This window comes from Eulemur rufifrons, chromosome 5, assembly GCF_041146395.1.
Source record: "Eulemur rufifrons isolate Redbay chromosome 5, OSU_ERuf_1, whole genome shotgun sequence".
NCBI classification, from domain to species: domain Eukaryota; kingdom Metazoa; phylum Chordata; class Mammalia; order Primates; family Lemuridae; genus Eulemur; species Eulemur rufifrons.
In genome coordinates this window covers 40703949-40718739 of record NC_090987.1, presented here as the reverse complement: position 1 = coordinate 40718739, position 14791 = coordinate 40703949, and the positions used below count along the sequence as shown (strand labels likewise).

At 35.2% G+C, this 14791-nt stretch overlaps 1 protein-coding gene across 1 annotated transcript in view; it reads left to right on the top strand.

The window, feature by feature from the left end:
* Nucleotides 1–14791, top strand: part of RBBP8 (RB binding protein 8, endonuclease) — an 89677-nt gene that overhangs the window by 53047 nt on the left and 21839 nt on the right. Inside the window, exons 8-13 of the mRNA XM_069468182.1 lie at nt 1780–1884; nt 7285–7382; nt 8970–9082; nt 10501–11392; nt 11475–11595; nt 13467–13555. Coding sequence (XP_069324283.1) covers nt 1780–1884; nt 7285–7382; nt 8970–9082; nt 10501–11392; nt 11475–11595; nt 13467–13555 — 1418 coding nt within the window. The remainder of the gene's footprint in view (nt 1–1779; nt 1885–7284; nt 7383–8969; nt 9083–10500; nt 11393–11474; nt 11596–13466; nt 13556–14791) is intronic.

Genomic DNA, 14791 nt, shown 5'->3' with positions numbered 1-14791 from the left:
CATTGTCTGCCTGTGCTATGTATAGATATGTGTTGCTCACATGACTATGTAAATAGGTAAACACTGTATTTTATAAATATACTAAATAGTTTGTTTTTATTTTAAAAATATTCTTATATGTATACAAGTATATCTCGGTGGGATAGAAGGAAAGAGGAAAGGAATTTAACATTACTTTCCACCTCCTGTGTGCCAGGTATTATGCCGAGCGATTTGTGTACATTATTGCTATATTTTAATAATCATAACAGGCTTGTAAGGTAGCTATCAGCTCCTTTGTTTTATAGATGAGGAAAGATATGTTTAGAAAGGTTAAATAACTTACAGTCAACTGTCAGATAGGTAGACAAGTAAAAATTCAAATATAGGTCTTTCTGGCTATAAACTTTTGTACTTTCCAGGGCTTGCCCATAGGTACTCCTACCACTGGAGCTGTCTAACTGGCTGTTTTTATTTGTTATAATTTGTAGGTGTTGGTGGTAATCAAGAAATGGCTTTATAATATGTCTACTTTTTGGCTTATCAGTGGCATGTTTCTAATTCCAGCCCAGTTTACTATTTCCGATAAATGCCTTGAGACTGCCTTTTCATATAGTCCTGAAATTGACATATAACAGAGATTATTCCTTTTAATATTAATCTAAAGTAAATGGTAGACTTTAATTTTTAACCTAAACTGTATGTAACAAGGAAAGCATTTGGGGGAGCGGGTACACATAATTGTAGAAATTTTTGTACAGTGCAAATAAATTGTTGACAGGAGGTATACCTGTAAAAGGATAAGCAGATCCTATTCTTTGATATTGGAACATTGGCAGTTTTTCCTCATTTTTTATGAGTTTGCATCACCATCTAGTGGAAAACAAAAGAACTGTTAAAAATCTTACACGTAATTACGAGCTACATTAAAACATAAGATCATAGATCTAGAATGAATATTCATTGGCCATTTAGTCTGTAACAGGATGTGAATCATTACAGATAATCATCTGCATGATTTAGATCATGTTAAATCCATATATAGGAATATCCAGAAAATCATAACAATTTTCTGTGTAAGGAAAGTCATCTTTTATATCCAATAAAAGTGTTCCTGGCTTATTTCCTCTTTGTGTGAGAACATCATTTAACTATTTAGAAACTTAATTTGTTTTAATCTTGTTCTGATCGTATTTTACTTGGAATCTGAAATTTGGTTTTAAGATATAACTTTTGAGCCATGTAAATTATTTTAAAATTTTAAATGATTTAATGACTAATATGCCCTGTTCTCTAAGCACCCTTGCTTGTTTACCATAAAATAGTGGCTTTTCAATATTATTTTCAAGTTACAAATAGTAAAGCTCTAGTTCCCTTTACTTTGTCCTTTTGATTTTCTTTGAATTAAATCCTTAAGTACTAGAATGATCTCTTATAAAACGTGTTTCAGGGTTTCCTTCCCAAAATAAAAACTCTAAAAGATTGTAGAGATACATCATTCAGTATACATTTTAAATTAACCTGCTGATTTATAACAAATACACATGGAAAAGAAACATTAAACTGTTGATACTGTAGGCAACTTAGGTCAGAAGAAACTTGTCTGTTTTAGTTCTCTCTATCCCATTGTTCTAACTTGCAGCTTTCTTAGTGAAACTAAGGAAACCTATTTCTTAGAGTATGAAAATTATGTCAATAAAATAGTGCTTGTAATGCGTTTAAAGACAGGTAATAAATAATACTTTGATAATATTTTTCATCGTTGTTTATTATGTAATTCCTCTTCTTTTTTTCTCTTAGAATTGAGAAAAGTTTCCAAGGCTTCAACTCATCCACAACATAATCCTAATGAAAATGAAATTCTAGTAGCTGACACTTGTGATCTAAGTCAATCTTCAATGGCTAGTAAGAAAGATATTGAGATTACTTTATAAGTTTAAAATTTGTGGTTATTGCTGGGCAAGAGTGATCAGCAGTCTGAATTAGACAATATTTTTAATATATTTTCCATATAATATTGTTTATATTACTAATTGTTTAGAAGTCTTTTTCATATTGGAAGGTAATGTTATCCTATTATTAATGCATATTAATATCCCTATCCATGTTAACATAAATTGCTTATAATTTTAAGTAAAGAAGACTTTACTGTGATTTATTCATTCAGCAAGTATTTAAGTGTCTGTTGTATACCAGGCACTGAACAAAACAAAGCCTTGCCCTCATGGAGCTTACATACCTACTTGGGAGAGAAAGAAAATAAATACATGTCAGGTAGGAGCAAGTGCTCTGGAGAAAAGTGAAGTAGGGTAAGAAGCGATATTAGAAACCCTCACTCATAAAGTGACACTTGAGCAGAGACTGAGGGGAGAAGTGAGTCACATGGATGTCTGGGAGAAAGAAGGGCATCCCAGGCAGAGACATCAGCAAGCACAAAGGCCTTGCGATCATGATGCCATGTGGTTTGTTTGAGGATCATTAAGGAAGTCTGGCTGAAGCAGGGTAAGAGGAAGGGAGATTGGTTTGGGCAAGAGGAAGAATAGAGTTGCCATCAACGAAGATGGAAGAGACAGGGAACAGCAGGTTTGCAGTTGGTGGTATGGGTAGGGTTAGAAATCAGAAGGTTGGTTTTGAGACTATTTCGTTTGAAATGCAGAATAGACATTCAGGTAAATATTTTGGATGGGTGAGGTAGAGTTTAAGAGACGTTTAGAATGGGGTACATACGAGAATTGTCAACTTGTAAATGGTATCTAAAACCATCAGACTGGATGAGATTACCAAGAAGGTGAATATAGATGGGGAAGAGAAGTTCAAGTACTAAGCTCTGGGGAGCTGTGTTATGTAAAACAGTGATTCTCAACTTTTTTTTTTTTTCATTATCACTCCACTCTCAGCCTTTTTAGACATTTTTTTTCCCTATTCACTTCCCCCATGGAATTTCCTCCTCACCATGGAATTTTAATACTACAGATATGCTGTATAACTGTATGCATTGTATGTATGTATATGTATGCTTTAAACATAAATAGAGTTCTTTTGCCCCTTGAGAACCATTTTTCTTCACCCCTTTGGAGGCAATGTTATAGCCATTGAGGTGGTGATTTAGAGGTCGCAAAAATGAGGAGGAACCAACAAAGTAGCCAGAGAAAGGGCTGCCAGTGAAATGGGAAGACTAAAAGTAACGTCCTTTAAGCCAAGTGGAGAGATGCAGACTTCTTAGAATTGATCTCTGGGTTTGGACGCATGGAGATCATTGAGTATTAAACTAGTAACATGATAAAAATTGTTAAGGTGTAACAATGATCATCTGAGACTATATCATGCCCAAGGGAAACTAGAGACAAGGAAAGTGGAAAGAGCACATATGAACAAGTCCTCCATGGCATTTTACGGTAAAGGGGAAGAGAGAACAGGACAGTGGCTGGAGAGGAGTATGAGTCAAGGGAGAGTTTCTCAGGTGGGACATTACGGCATGGTCAGCATATATTTATACTGGTGGGATGATCAAGTAAAGGGGGGAAATTAGTAACTCTGGAGAAAGGGCACAATTGCTAGATCCTTGAAAAAGTCAGAGGAGATGGGATCCAGAGCCCAATTGGAAGAGTTGGCCGGGGTTAATCACTTACTCGTTTTATATTAGTGCAAAACTTATATTCTGAAAGTTACAAATCATTTTATGTTAGCACATGTGGATGTTTTTATGTGCGTGTGTGTGCATGTGTGTAGACAGACTCTGTGTCCAGCAAAGTGTGCTGGGGATATAATACTGAATGTGGCTGATCCTTGCTTCTCAGCACTCAAGAGCCACATCTCTTCTACTGCTGCCAGGACTTTACTCCATCAGTTGTCCTCTTTTCCTATACTGTATCTCCAGCTTCTCTGCTGTTTTTTTCTTATACACATATATGTTGCCCTCCATCTTTTAAAAATAACAGCCTCTTTGAATTGTCTCTACCTATAGCTACGGCTTCTCTTCAAAGTTGAAAAGTGGTCTATACTCAATATCTCTTCTTTCTTAATTCTCATTACTCCCAAACCACTAGAGTATGGATTCTACTCCCCAACCCCTACCCAGCCCCTCATGAGAGAAAGAAAGGGGAGGAGAGGGACAGGGAGGGTAGAGAAATAAAACAATCACACACCCTCTCTTTTACTCATTACACTAGAACTGCTTCTGGCAAAAGCTATCAGTGTTGCTATTCCTCAGTATGTATGGTCCGAGGCCTGTTCTCATCTCACTTTCCATCTCTTACTGGAGGAATCTCACCTAGAGTGTGTATTCTGTTACAACTCATATGTTAATAAATCCCAAATCTGTATCTCTGTTCAAGACTTTTCTCCTGGATTCCAAACCAGTGTATCTGCCTGCTGTTGAACATCTCTACCTGGCTATCCTTCAACTTCAGCATGTCCAAAATTGTCACTTTCCTGTCAAACCTACTCCTCATTTGTGTATTTACAATCTCAGTGCATACCTCTTTGAGTTACCTAAATTAAAAACATTGAGTCATCCTAGGGTCCTGCTTCTTCATCTTTTGTTTCTAAACAGCCTCTAAATCTTATTGATCCCACCTCCACCTGTTTTACATATTCTTCTGCACCCCCTTGTATTCAGTTATCAAGTATGGAATGTCTGATTTCCTTCAGTACTAAGTTTGATAGTTCATATCACTGGCATTTCACTTTGGCATTTCTTGTTTATTTTTTTATTGCGAAGGAACATACTCATTCTTTCAAATGCATGTTTTGGCTTGTGATTATCTTTCATGGGATTTTTTTTTTTTGGAGCAATTTTTATGAAACCATGGATAAGTCAAAAATTTGTGTTATTTTTTAATATGAGTTCTGTTATGGAACCAGTGCAGGGCAGACAGCTCAAAATACCAACAGAGTGTTAGGGAAGGATGTGGCTAATGAAAGCACAGTATGTCTTTGAGAAGATTGATTCTGGTGATTTTAATCTAGAAAATGAGCCATGTGGGTGACCTGAGACCAAGGTGGATAATGATGAGCTGAAAGCTGTAGTGGAAGTGAATCCATCTCAACGTACACGAGAATTAGCAGCAAGGTTTGACATTGCTATTCCAACAATATTAGACCATTTGAAACAAATTGGCAAGGTAAAGAAGCTGGATAGATGGGTTCCACGTGAATTAAATGAGCATCAGAAGAGAAGTTGTCTCAAAGCTTGCCTTTCTTTGCTTTCACGACATAAAGGCAAACCATTTCTATACCGTATTGTTACGTGTGATGAAAAATGGATTCTTTTTGACAATCACAAGTGTTGGCACAAATGGTTGGATAAAGATGAAGTGCTGAAACACAGTCCAAAACTGAATACTCATCAAAAACAGCTAATGGTGTCTGTTTGGTAGTCTAGCAGTGGTGTTATCCACTATAGCTTCATGAAACCTGGTCAGTTAATTACTTCGGATGTCTACTGCAACCAATTGGATGAACTGATGAGGATGCTTGTGATTAAGCAGTGGAGATTGGTCAACAGAGATAGGCCAATCTTTTTGCAAGACCACATGTTGCAAAAAACAATGCTGCTCAAACTACAGAAGCTGCACTTGGAAACTCTCTGTCATCTACCACATTCCCCAGACCTTGCACCAACTGACTACTACTTCTTCCAGGCTTTGGACCACTTCTTGCAAGGAAAAATATTCAATTCTCAACAAGTTGTTGAAAATGTCTTTCGTGATTTCATTGCCACTCACTCTCCAGGCTTTTTTGCTGCTGGCATAAACAAGCTACCATTAAGGTGGCAAAACTATGTCAATAGTTGAGGCACATACTTTGATTAATTGCACTGCTTCTTGTTTGAAATATAACAAACTAAAATTTTGATTCAAAATTGGACATTTCATATTTAATGACCTAATACTGGTGTAGGCCATCAGCATCTCTCAAGACAGTTTTAGTAATCTAATTTGTCTCCTTGCCTATCAGGGACTGTTTCTTGCCCCATGAGCCTGTCACAGCCAGAATTACCTTTTTGACCCAAATATTGCATCTGTCCTTCATTTAAAACTCTTGGATATCTCTTCATTGTCTACAGGATAAATTCTAAACTTCTTAGCATAATCTGACCCCAACCAACCTAACTGGGCCCATGTCCTACTACTTCCATCTTCTGCAATGTGATTTCTAGCAATTGAACCACATGTAGTTCCCTGAACGAGCAATTTTGTTTCACTTATCTAGACCCTTAAACATGCCTAGAATCCTACTTTCTGTCCCCAATCCAGTTATCTTGCCACATTCCTCTTTCTCTCAAGGTTCAGCTCAGGCATCACTTTGTATAACTTTCCTTGATTTTCCCAAGGAAGATTTTGGAGTCTTTCCTTATGTTTAAATCATCCCTTGTATGTACCTTCATTATAATGTTTATCATATTTTACTGCAATTCTCTTTTTATCTTTCAACTGTAGCCCATAAGCTCCTTGAGGACAAGACCTTTTTCTTTTCATCTAGTGCTTAACACAATGCCTAGAACTTAGTAAGTGCTCCATAAATACTTGTTGAGTTATCAAAACTATATGTACAAAACTTTATAAACTACCTAAACATTGATGATTCCTGTATAAATATATGTTAATTTAAAATTTGAAAAATATGCAGTGCTGAAAATCTCTCCCACAAACTGTTTTCATGAAAGATACAAATGTGGTTTGATATTCATGCTGTATCTTAGGTTACAATAAGCCCATTTTATGATTTTTTTTTTCCCCCAGTGGCAATAAGAAAAATAATCTATGTATTGCATTCAATTCATTTTGGAAAAGTAGAAAACTTAGCTGAAAAGTTTAACAAGTATAGATACTAAATACCTACAACTTATTGCCATTTATAGAAGATACTTTGAATTTTTTGGACAGAATTTAAAAATTTGTCTAGTGCCATTTTATAAAGTGATTCTCTGAGCCTTTTCTTTTTTTAAGAGATAGGGTCTTTCTCTGTTGCCGAGGCTAGAGTGCAGTGGCTGGATCATAACTCACTGTAACCTCAAACCCCTGGGCTCAAGTGATTCTTCTGCCTCGGCCTCCCGAGTAGCTAGAACTACAGGTGTGTGCCACCACATTCATCTGGTTTTTAAAATTTTTGTTGTAGAGCCAGGGTCTTGCTATGTTGCCCTATCTGTTCTTGAGCTCCTGGGCTCAAGCAGTCCTCCTACTTCAGCCTCTCAAAGTTCTGGAATTACAGGAGTGAGCCACCATGTCCAGCCCCCGTTTTTGTAATTTTTATACATCTAGTTTCTTCAGTTGTATAATTGGTTTATTTTTTTTTCTTGCTTAGAAACACATGGAACAAGCAGTTATCCCACTGATAAGTCATCTTTTAATTTAGCTGCAGTTGTTGCTGAAACACTTGGACTTAGTGTTCAAGAAGAATCTGTAAGTAATTGTTTAGTTTGGTGATAAAATGAATTGTTATGTCTTTTTAGGTCAGTTCATAGAGAATTGAGCAAGAGAAAAATTATTTTACCTAAAGATCACTGGATAAAGGTCTAGAACAAAAATAATATTGTTAGAAAGGCCCTTTTATATTATCTATCCCAGACAGTCCCAGAAGTCTAGAGTCTTCAGAATTCTTGGAATATGGGTTGAGTCAAAATTTAGGGGAATAATGATGGCTTAGAGATTTTGTCAACTCTCTTCCCTTCCCCCTCTCTCCTACGCCTTCTCAGCCCCCATTCCATCTATGAGAAGACCTAAACCATGAGGTTGATTTCAGAATTACTGAACCTTTTTCACATTCTTTAAACTGGGATTTGATTTGGAAAACAGACTGAATTCCTTGAACTATCAAGAACTGCCAGTCCAGTTAGATCTAATTCTTAGAGATTAGGTCAGAAATTGACCCCATGATTTTCTTTTCATTATTTTAGTACTTCCTTACATCAGGCAAGTTTACTTTTTTTTCTTAATTGAGTCCCACAAAATAGAAAACCTGAATTCTTCAATCTTAGGGAAAAGTTCTATTCTGACACAATTTTAAAACAATATTTCTTTGCTTTAATCAGTAATTGTATATGTGCTCTTAAGTTGTCTTGCTGTTGAATTTCTAAAAATTGAATTGGTTTTTCATTACATTTGGATTTTTTGTCCTTTTTAGTTTTAAATCCATCCTCAAAGGATAGCGGGTAGTTTTTAACCTTTGAACTTTAAACATGTTTTAATGGGTTCTAATTCCCTCGTACCCGTAAACCTGGCAAGTCAGTAGTTTGGACACCAGATATATTAAGGGAGCTGAAATCTAAACACTTGCTGCTCAAAGTGTGATCCACAGGCCCACAGCATCTACATCACTTTTGAGGTTTGTTGGAAATGCAGCATCTTAGGCCTGCTGAACTTAAATTTTAAGAAGATCCGCAGTTGACTTGTATGCATGTTAAAGTTTGAGCAGCACTGCTTTCTAAAGGATTCTTTTCAGTTCATCTCCTATCAGTATAAATAATTATCTCTGTTCCTTTTCCCTCATCTTGATAATGTCATTTTTTGGATTTGGAGTTTTAAATACAGGTGATAGAATATATTTATGTAAAATATTAAAATATTGATGCTTTTCTCTTTACACTTAAAATGTGCTTCATGTTTTTATTGTGACGAAATTCACATAACATAAAATTAATCATTTTGAAGTGTACGATTCAGTGACATTTTATTCACAGTATTATGCAACTTCCGCTTCTGTCTAGTTCCAAAGCATTTTTATCACCCCAAAAGAAAACCCCATACGCTCTAAACATTCATTCCCATTCCCTGCTCCCTGCAGCCCCTGGTAACCACCAGTCTGCTTTCTGTCCCTCTAGATTTCCTTATTCTGGATATTTCATATAAATGGAATCATACATTATGTGGCCTTTTACTTAGCATACTTTCGAGGTTCATCCACATGATAGCATATGTCAGTACTTCATTCCTTTTTAAGGATGGCTAATATTCCACTGTATGGGTGTGCTTTATATTTAACTATTGAAGGAATCTCAAGGTCCTGTGAGCCCTCTTGGTGATGAGCTCTACCACTGTCTGGAAGGAGATCACAAGAAACAGCCTTTTGAGGAATCTACAGGAAATGTTGAAGAATGTGTAAGGTAATTTGGGGCACTTTGGTGAAAACTTACAAGCTATTGGGGAGATCTCATTACAATGAGTTCTATGTAATTAAACCATTTCTCTCCCTCAGCATATAGTTTTTTATTCTAGTTATATTAATTTTTACTTTTAAAAAGGTCTCCCCAGTTTCTGACCCACTGAGAGCTTTTTTGCATTACAATAGAGAAGTGGATATTATTTTTAGATACGTTCTGTATGTTTATCAAGCAGTAATTAAGAGTTCCCAGCTTTGTTACTCGGCCCCTTTAAAGACCCAGTCATCTCTTCTGGGTTTTATTTCCAAAAACTGGATGTTGTACAGAATGCATCTATAAGCACAGTTGAGCTTCCAAGATCGTGTTACAGCTTGTTTTTACTAATTTCAGAACATCCATTAACTAATAATACAGACATCCCTTGGTATCCATGGGGGATTGGTTCTAGGACACTGCCCACCTCAGATACCAAGATCTGAGGATGCTCAAGTCCTTACATAAAATGGCCATTGTATTTGCTTATAATTTACACATATCCTTCCATACACTTTAAGGCATTTGTAGATTATTTATAATACTTAATACAGTGCCTACATGTCACTTCATTCACATAGACAGAGTCAACATAGTACTTGACACATGGCAGATTCAAGTTTTGCTTTTTGGAACTTTGTGAAATTTGGTTTTTTTCCCAGATATTTTCCATCTCCAGTTGGTTGAATACACAGATGCTGAACCCACAGATACGAAGGAGTGGCTGTACCTATATTTATGTAGCCTTTTGCATTGTAAAAGAGCTTTTGGGTTTTAGATACAGGTATTACATTTAATATGTCCTCATCATATTACAATTAATCCCATCTTTGGAGTACATATAAAAAAAAATGCACCTCCAGAGAGGTTAAATGTCTTATTTAAGGCCAATTAGCTATTAATTGCTAGAGTCAGAGATCTTACCTAGCCCACATCTTCAAACTTAAACCTAGTGTTCTTTTTACAGCTATTTCCTCTGCTAAAGACAACCTGGGTCTTAATTTATGTTCAATTCTGTAGCATAGGCATTTTGTTTCTTGGGGTTACTCATGACAAGATCTCATAACAAAAGAATTTGAGTTCTCAATGGAATTTATTAAAATATGATTTTCTTATAAAGTTACCTAAATTGGGAAAAACTTTTATAGATAGGAATATTATGGTATTGAGACATGTTTCCTGTATAATTTTCCTCTGCTTTTTGTCATTCAAAGAAAAGCCAACAGCTATACCATATCTTAAATTTTGGTTGATTATCTACCTCTAATAGGTACATAAGACTTTACTATTAATTCTGTATTAACAAAGGTTTTTCCATTATGCTTGTTTTTTAATTTTTAGCTTGTCCCTTTAATAAGAAAAATTTTTATCATTCTTTATGTATTTAGATTTTCAGATTCTACTTCAAAGTCTCCTCCTCAAGAATTGATTACTCGGGCGTCATCTCCTGTATTTGGAGCTGCCTCTAATGTGAAAAATAGTTTAGGTTTGAATACAAGTTTGTCCCCTTCTCTTTTAGAGATTGGGAGAAAAAAACATCTGAAAACAGCCCCTTTTAGCAACACTTCTATTTCTAAATCAGAGAAAGCTAGATCAAAATCTGAAGATAGTGCCCTTTTCACACATCATAGTCTTGGGTCTGATGTGAACAAGATCATTAGCCAGTCATCTTCTAATAAACAGATACTTATAAATAAAAATATAAGTGAACTCATAGGTGAACAGGGTGGTACTGATCACATTAAAGATGCTATTACCAGTAAACATTTGGAGTCCCTGAAATCACTGGGAGGCAGAACAACCAAAAGGAAGAAAACTGAAGAAGAAAGTGAACATGAAGTAAGCTGCCCCCAAGCCTGTTTTGATAAAGAAAATGCTTTTCCTTTTCCAACGGATGATCAATTTTCCATGAATGGGGACTGCATGATGGATAAACCTCTGGATCTATCTGATCGATTTTCAGCTATTCAGCGCCAAGAGAAAAGCCAAGGTAGTGAGACCTCTAAAAACAGATTCAGGCAAGTGACTCTTCATGAGACTTTGAAGCTCATTCCCAAGGGCTCTACCTCAGGCCGTAAGGCCTTGGGTGGGACCTGCATGTTATCCAAAGATTCCCCAGAGGAGCCCCATTTGCAGGAGTGCGTCATCCTCCAGCCGTTGAGTAAATTCTCTCCAGACAATAAACCACCATTACAAATAAAAGAAGAAAATCCTGTCTTCAAAATTCCTCTACGTCCATGTGAAAGTTTGGAGACAGAGAATCTTTTTGATGACATGAAGGTTTGTATTAAATGTTTAACCATTTTGATTAAAATGGTTGTTTGTGATTTTATCTAGATACTAATGATTATTTCTCTTTTAGGGTATTCATGAGCCAACAAAAATGAAAACCAGGTCAGTCCACGGAGGATGTGAACTTGCATCAGTTCTTCAGTTAAATCCATGTAGCATTGCTAAAACAAAGCCTCTACAAAACAACCAAGGTGTGTGCACTATGAATAGGCTTCCCTCTCTTTTTTAATGACTCTAAGTTGCATATTATATTATTTAGATTCTTTGAATACACTGAATTGTTCTGGAAAAAAATCTTATTTCTTCCTGCATGTGTCTATATTTATAGGATGATTCTCATTGGTGTCATTTTACCTGTGATTTTGCTCCTCTTGTGCTTTTTGAAAAAAATGAATTGTGATCTTTTGATACCTACTTTTAAAGGTGATTTTGTGGACTTATTTTATGTAGTTATTTCTTATTTTCTTTACAAAATTTTTTTAAAATATAAACTATATAGAATTTTAAAAAATAAAAGTTACAACTTTCATTATCTAAACCTTGGTCTTTACTCTGTGGAAACCCTGTTCCTTTTGTTTGCATTTATATGTATATCTGTAAAAATATGTGTGTATACATTTATATGGATTTTTAAACTTCTTGTTTGAAAACATTGTTTGCTCTCATATATGTTTTCATAATTTTGTTGTTTTTAAAAGAAATCCTTTTGTTTTTTCAGCCACTGAACATTTCTGTAGTTACATGCAGTATTTTTTCTTTTATTCTTCATTGGAAAGTTAGTCCTTCATTTTGAGTTTATTTTTCTTTTTTCCTGAAGCACATTCTTAAGTTGTTCTTCCAGTGAGGATTTTAGTCTTTGTATAAAAGAATTTTTTTTCACTGTCATTTCTTTTTTTTTTTTTTTTTCATGGTCACTCTAGGGATTACAATATACCTATTTAACCTTTCCCAGTCTTCTTGGAGTTAATATTGTACCACTTCATGTTCTATAACCACACTTTATGTAGCCACCATGTCCTATATCCACATATGCTGAAGATCCTTCCAAACAATGCTATAATTTTAAATTAAAAAAAATTTTTTTGAAATATAAATCACATACTATAAAAAAATCACCCATTGAAGTGTCCAATTCACTGGTTTTGGTATACTCAGAATTGTACAACCATTCCTATAGTATAAGCCTGGAACATTTTCATCACTCTCCTTCCCCCTCACTGTTCCCCATTCTTAGGCACCACTAATCTACTTTTCTGTTTCCATAGATTTGCCTGTTCTGGAGTTTTCATATAAATGGAATCATTCAATATATGATCTTTTGTGAATTTCTTCTTTCACTTGTCATAATGTTTTCAATTTTCATCTATGTTGTAGCATATATCAATATTACATTCCTTTTTATTGTTGAATAACATTTCATTGCATAAGTATACTATGTTTTATTTATCCATTTGTCCATCAACAGCTATTTAAGTTGTTTCCACTTTTTGCTATTATGAATACTGCTGCAATGAATATTTGTGTACAAGTTTTTGTGTGAATGTATGTTTTCTTTTTCCTTGGGTTATACCTAGGAATAGAAATGCTAGACCACATCCTAACTCTATATTTTACCTTTCGAAGGATTGTCTGTTTTCCAAAGCAACTACACCATTTCACATTCCCACCAGCGGTGGAGGAGGGTTCCAGTTTCTCCACATCCTTACTAACACTTACTATCTATCTTTTTAGTTCTAGCCATCCTAGTGGGTGTGAAGTATCATCTTATTGTGATTTTGGTTTGCATTTGCTTGATTGCTAATGATGTTGAGCATCTTTTCATGTGTTTATTGGCCATTTGTATATCTTCTTTGGGTATTCAGATTCTTTGCTCATTTTTAATTGGGATATTTGTCTTTTTATTGTTCAGTTGTGAGAGTTCTTTGTATAACCTAGGTACAAGTCCTTTACCAGACATGTGATTTGCAAAAACTGTTCTGTTCTATAGATCTCATAATGTTTTAAAGTGATGAGAATTTTTGAAATCAGTTTTTTAATTGCATATTGTTTTTCCTTATCTAAGATGTATCCTTTGAAAATATCCCATGGAGTATAGATCCAGGCGCAGACCTTTCTCAATATAAAATGGATATTACTGTAATAGATACAAAGGTAAGTAAAGTAAAACCAAAGTCCACTTGGTTCTTAGTCTAGTGAGTTGTTAGTCAGCCTCCTCACCTGACTCACTTTATGATCCTGAGATAAACAGGTATCTCTTAAAATCTGCATTTATTTATTCAAGAAACTAGGAAGTAAAGATACTTATTCTTCCAACTTTATGGTATTTTTGAAAGCATAATATTTTCTGACTTTACAGGACTTTGCTGAAAAACATTAATTTTTTTTAACACATTAACTGCCATGTGAGTTGTATTTAACTCATGCTAGTTTTGAGCCTGGGACCTTGTAAAGCAAAACCTGGACAAAACACTGCAGTTGGTTCGTGAAAATCTTACTTGTTGATGTTCTTATTGTTCCAATTAATATTGACAAATTAATTCTACAAACATGGATTAAATCAATAGAAGTCAATAAATTTCATTTTTCATTAAATTAGAAAGGATCATTCTGTTTATGAAGTTTTTATTCTATTTTTATAATAAAACACCATGGCCCCATGGAAAAATTTTTTTCTAGTATGCCAGTCAATGTGTTAAATGATGCAAAATGCTAGTTACATATTTTAAATAATTTTATTTTTATTAAAATAATCCATCATGTCTTGATTAGCTGTAGAGTAATATACCATCAAAAAAATTCATTTTCCCAGTTAACTTTTTTTTATTTTTTTAATAGACAGATTCTTGCTTCTGTTGCCCGAGTAGAGTGCAATGGCTTGATAGTAGCTCACTGTAACCTCAAATTTCTGGGTTCAAACTATTCTCCTGCCTCAGCCTCCCGACTAGCTGGGACTGCAGGCATGCACCACCACACCCAGCTAAGTTTTTCTATTTTTGGTAGAGGTGGGTCTCGCTCTTGTTCAGGCTGGTCTCAAACTCCTGACCTCAGGCGATCCTCCAGCCTCGGCCTCCCAGAGTGCTAGGATTTCCAGCCTATTATTTTAATACTGTATTTTTTTCATTAATACTTTGTTGCCTTATATTTAGGTTCTATATAGTTTGAGGAGTTCTCTTTCACTCGGTAGCATATTAATAACAAAGTATTTAATAGTTACTAGAGTGAGGTATACCCATCAAGAAATTAGGCTTTTGAAATTGTTACTCTTAGTGTACTTTGGTGTTGGTTACTATGAGACAGCTTGGAGAAGGAAGGCAGGGAAAGCTCAAGGGAGTTCAGTGGTAAATAATCCTCCCTTTTGTTGGCATCAGTCCTTTTCCTAGGCTTGAG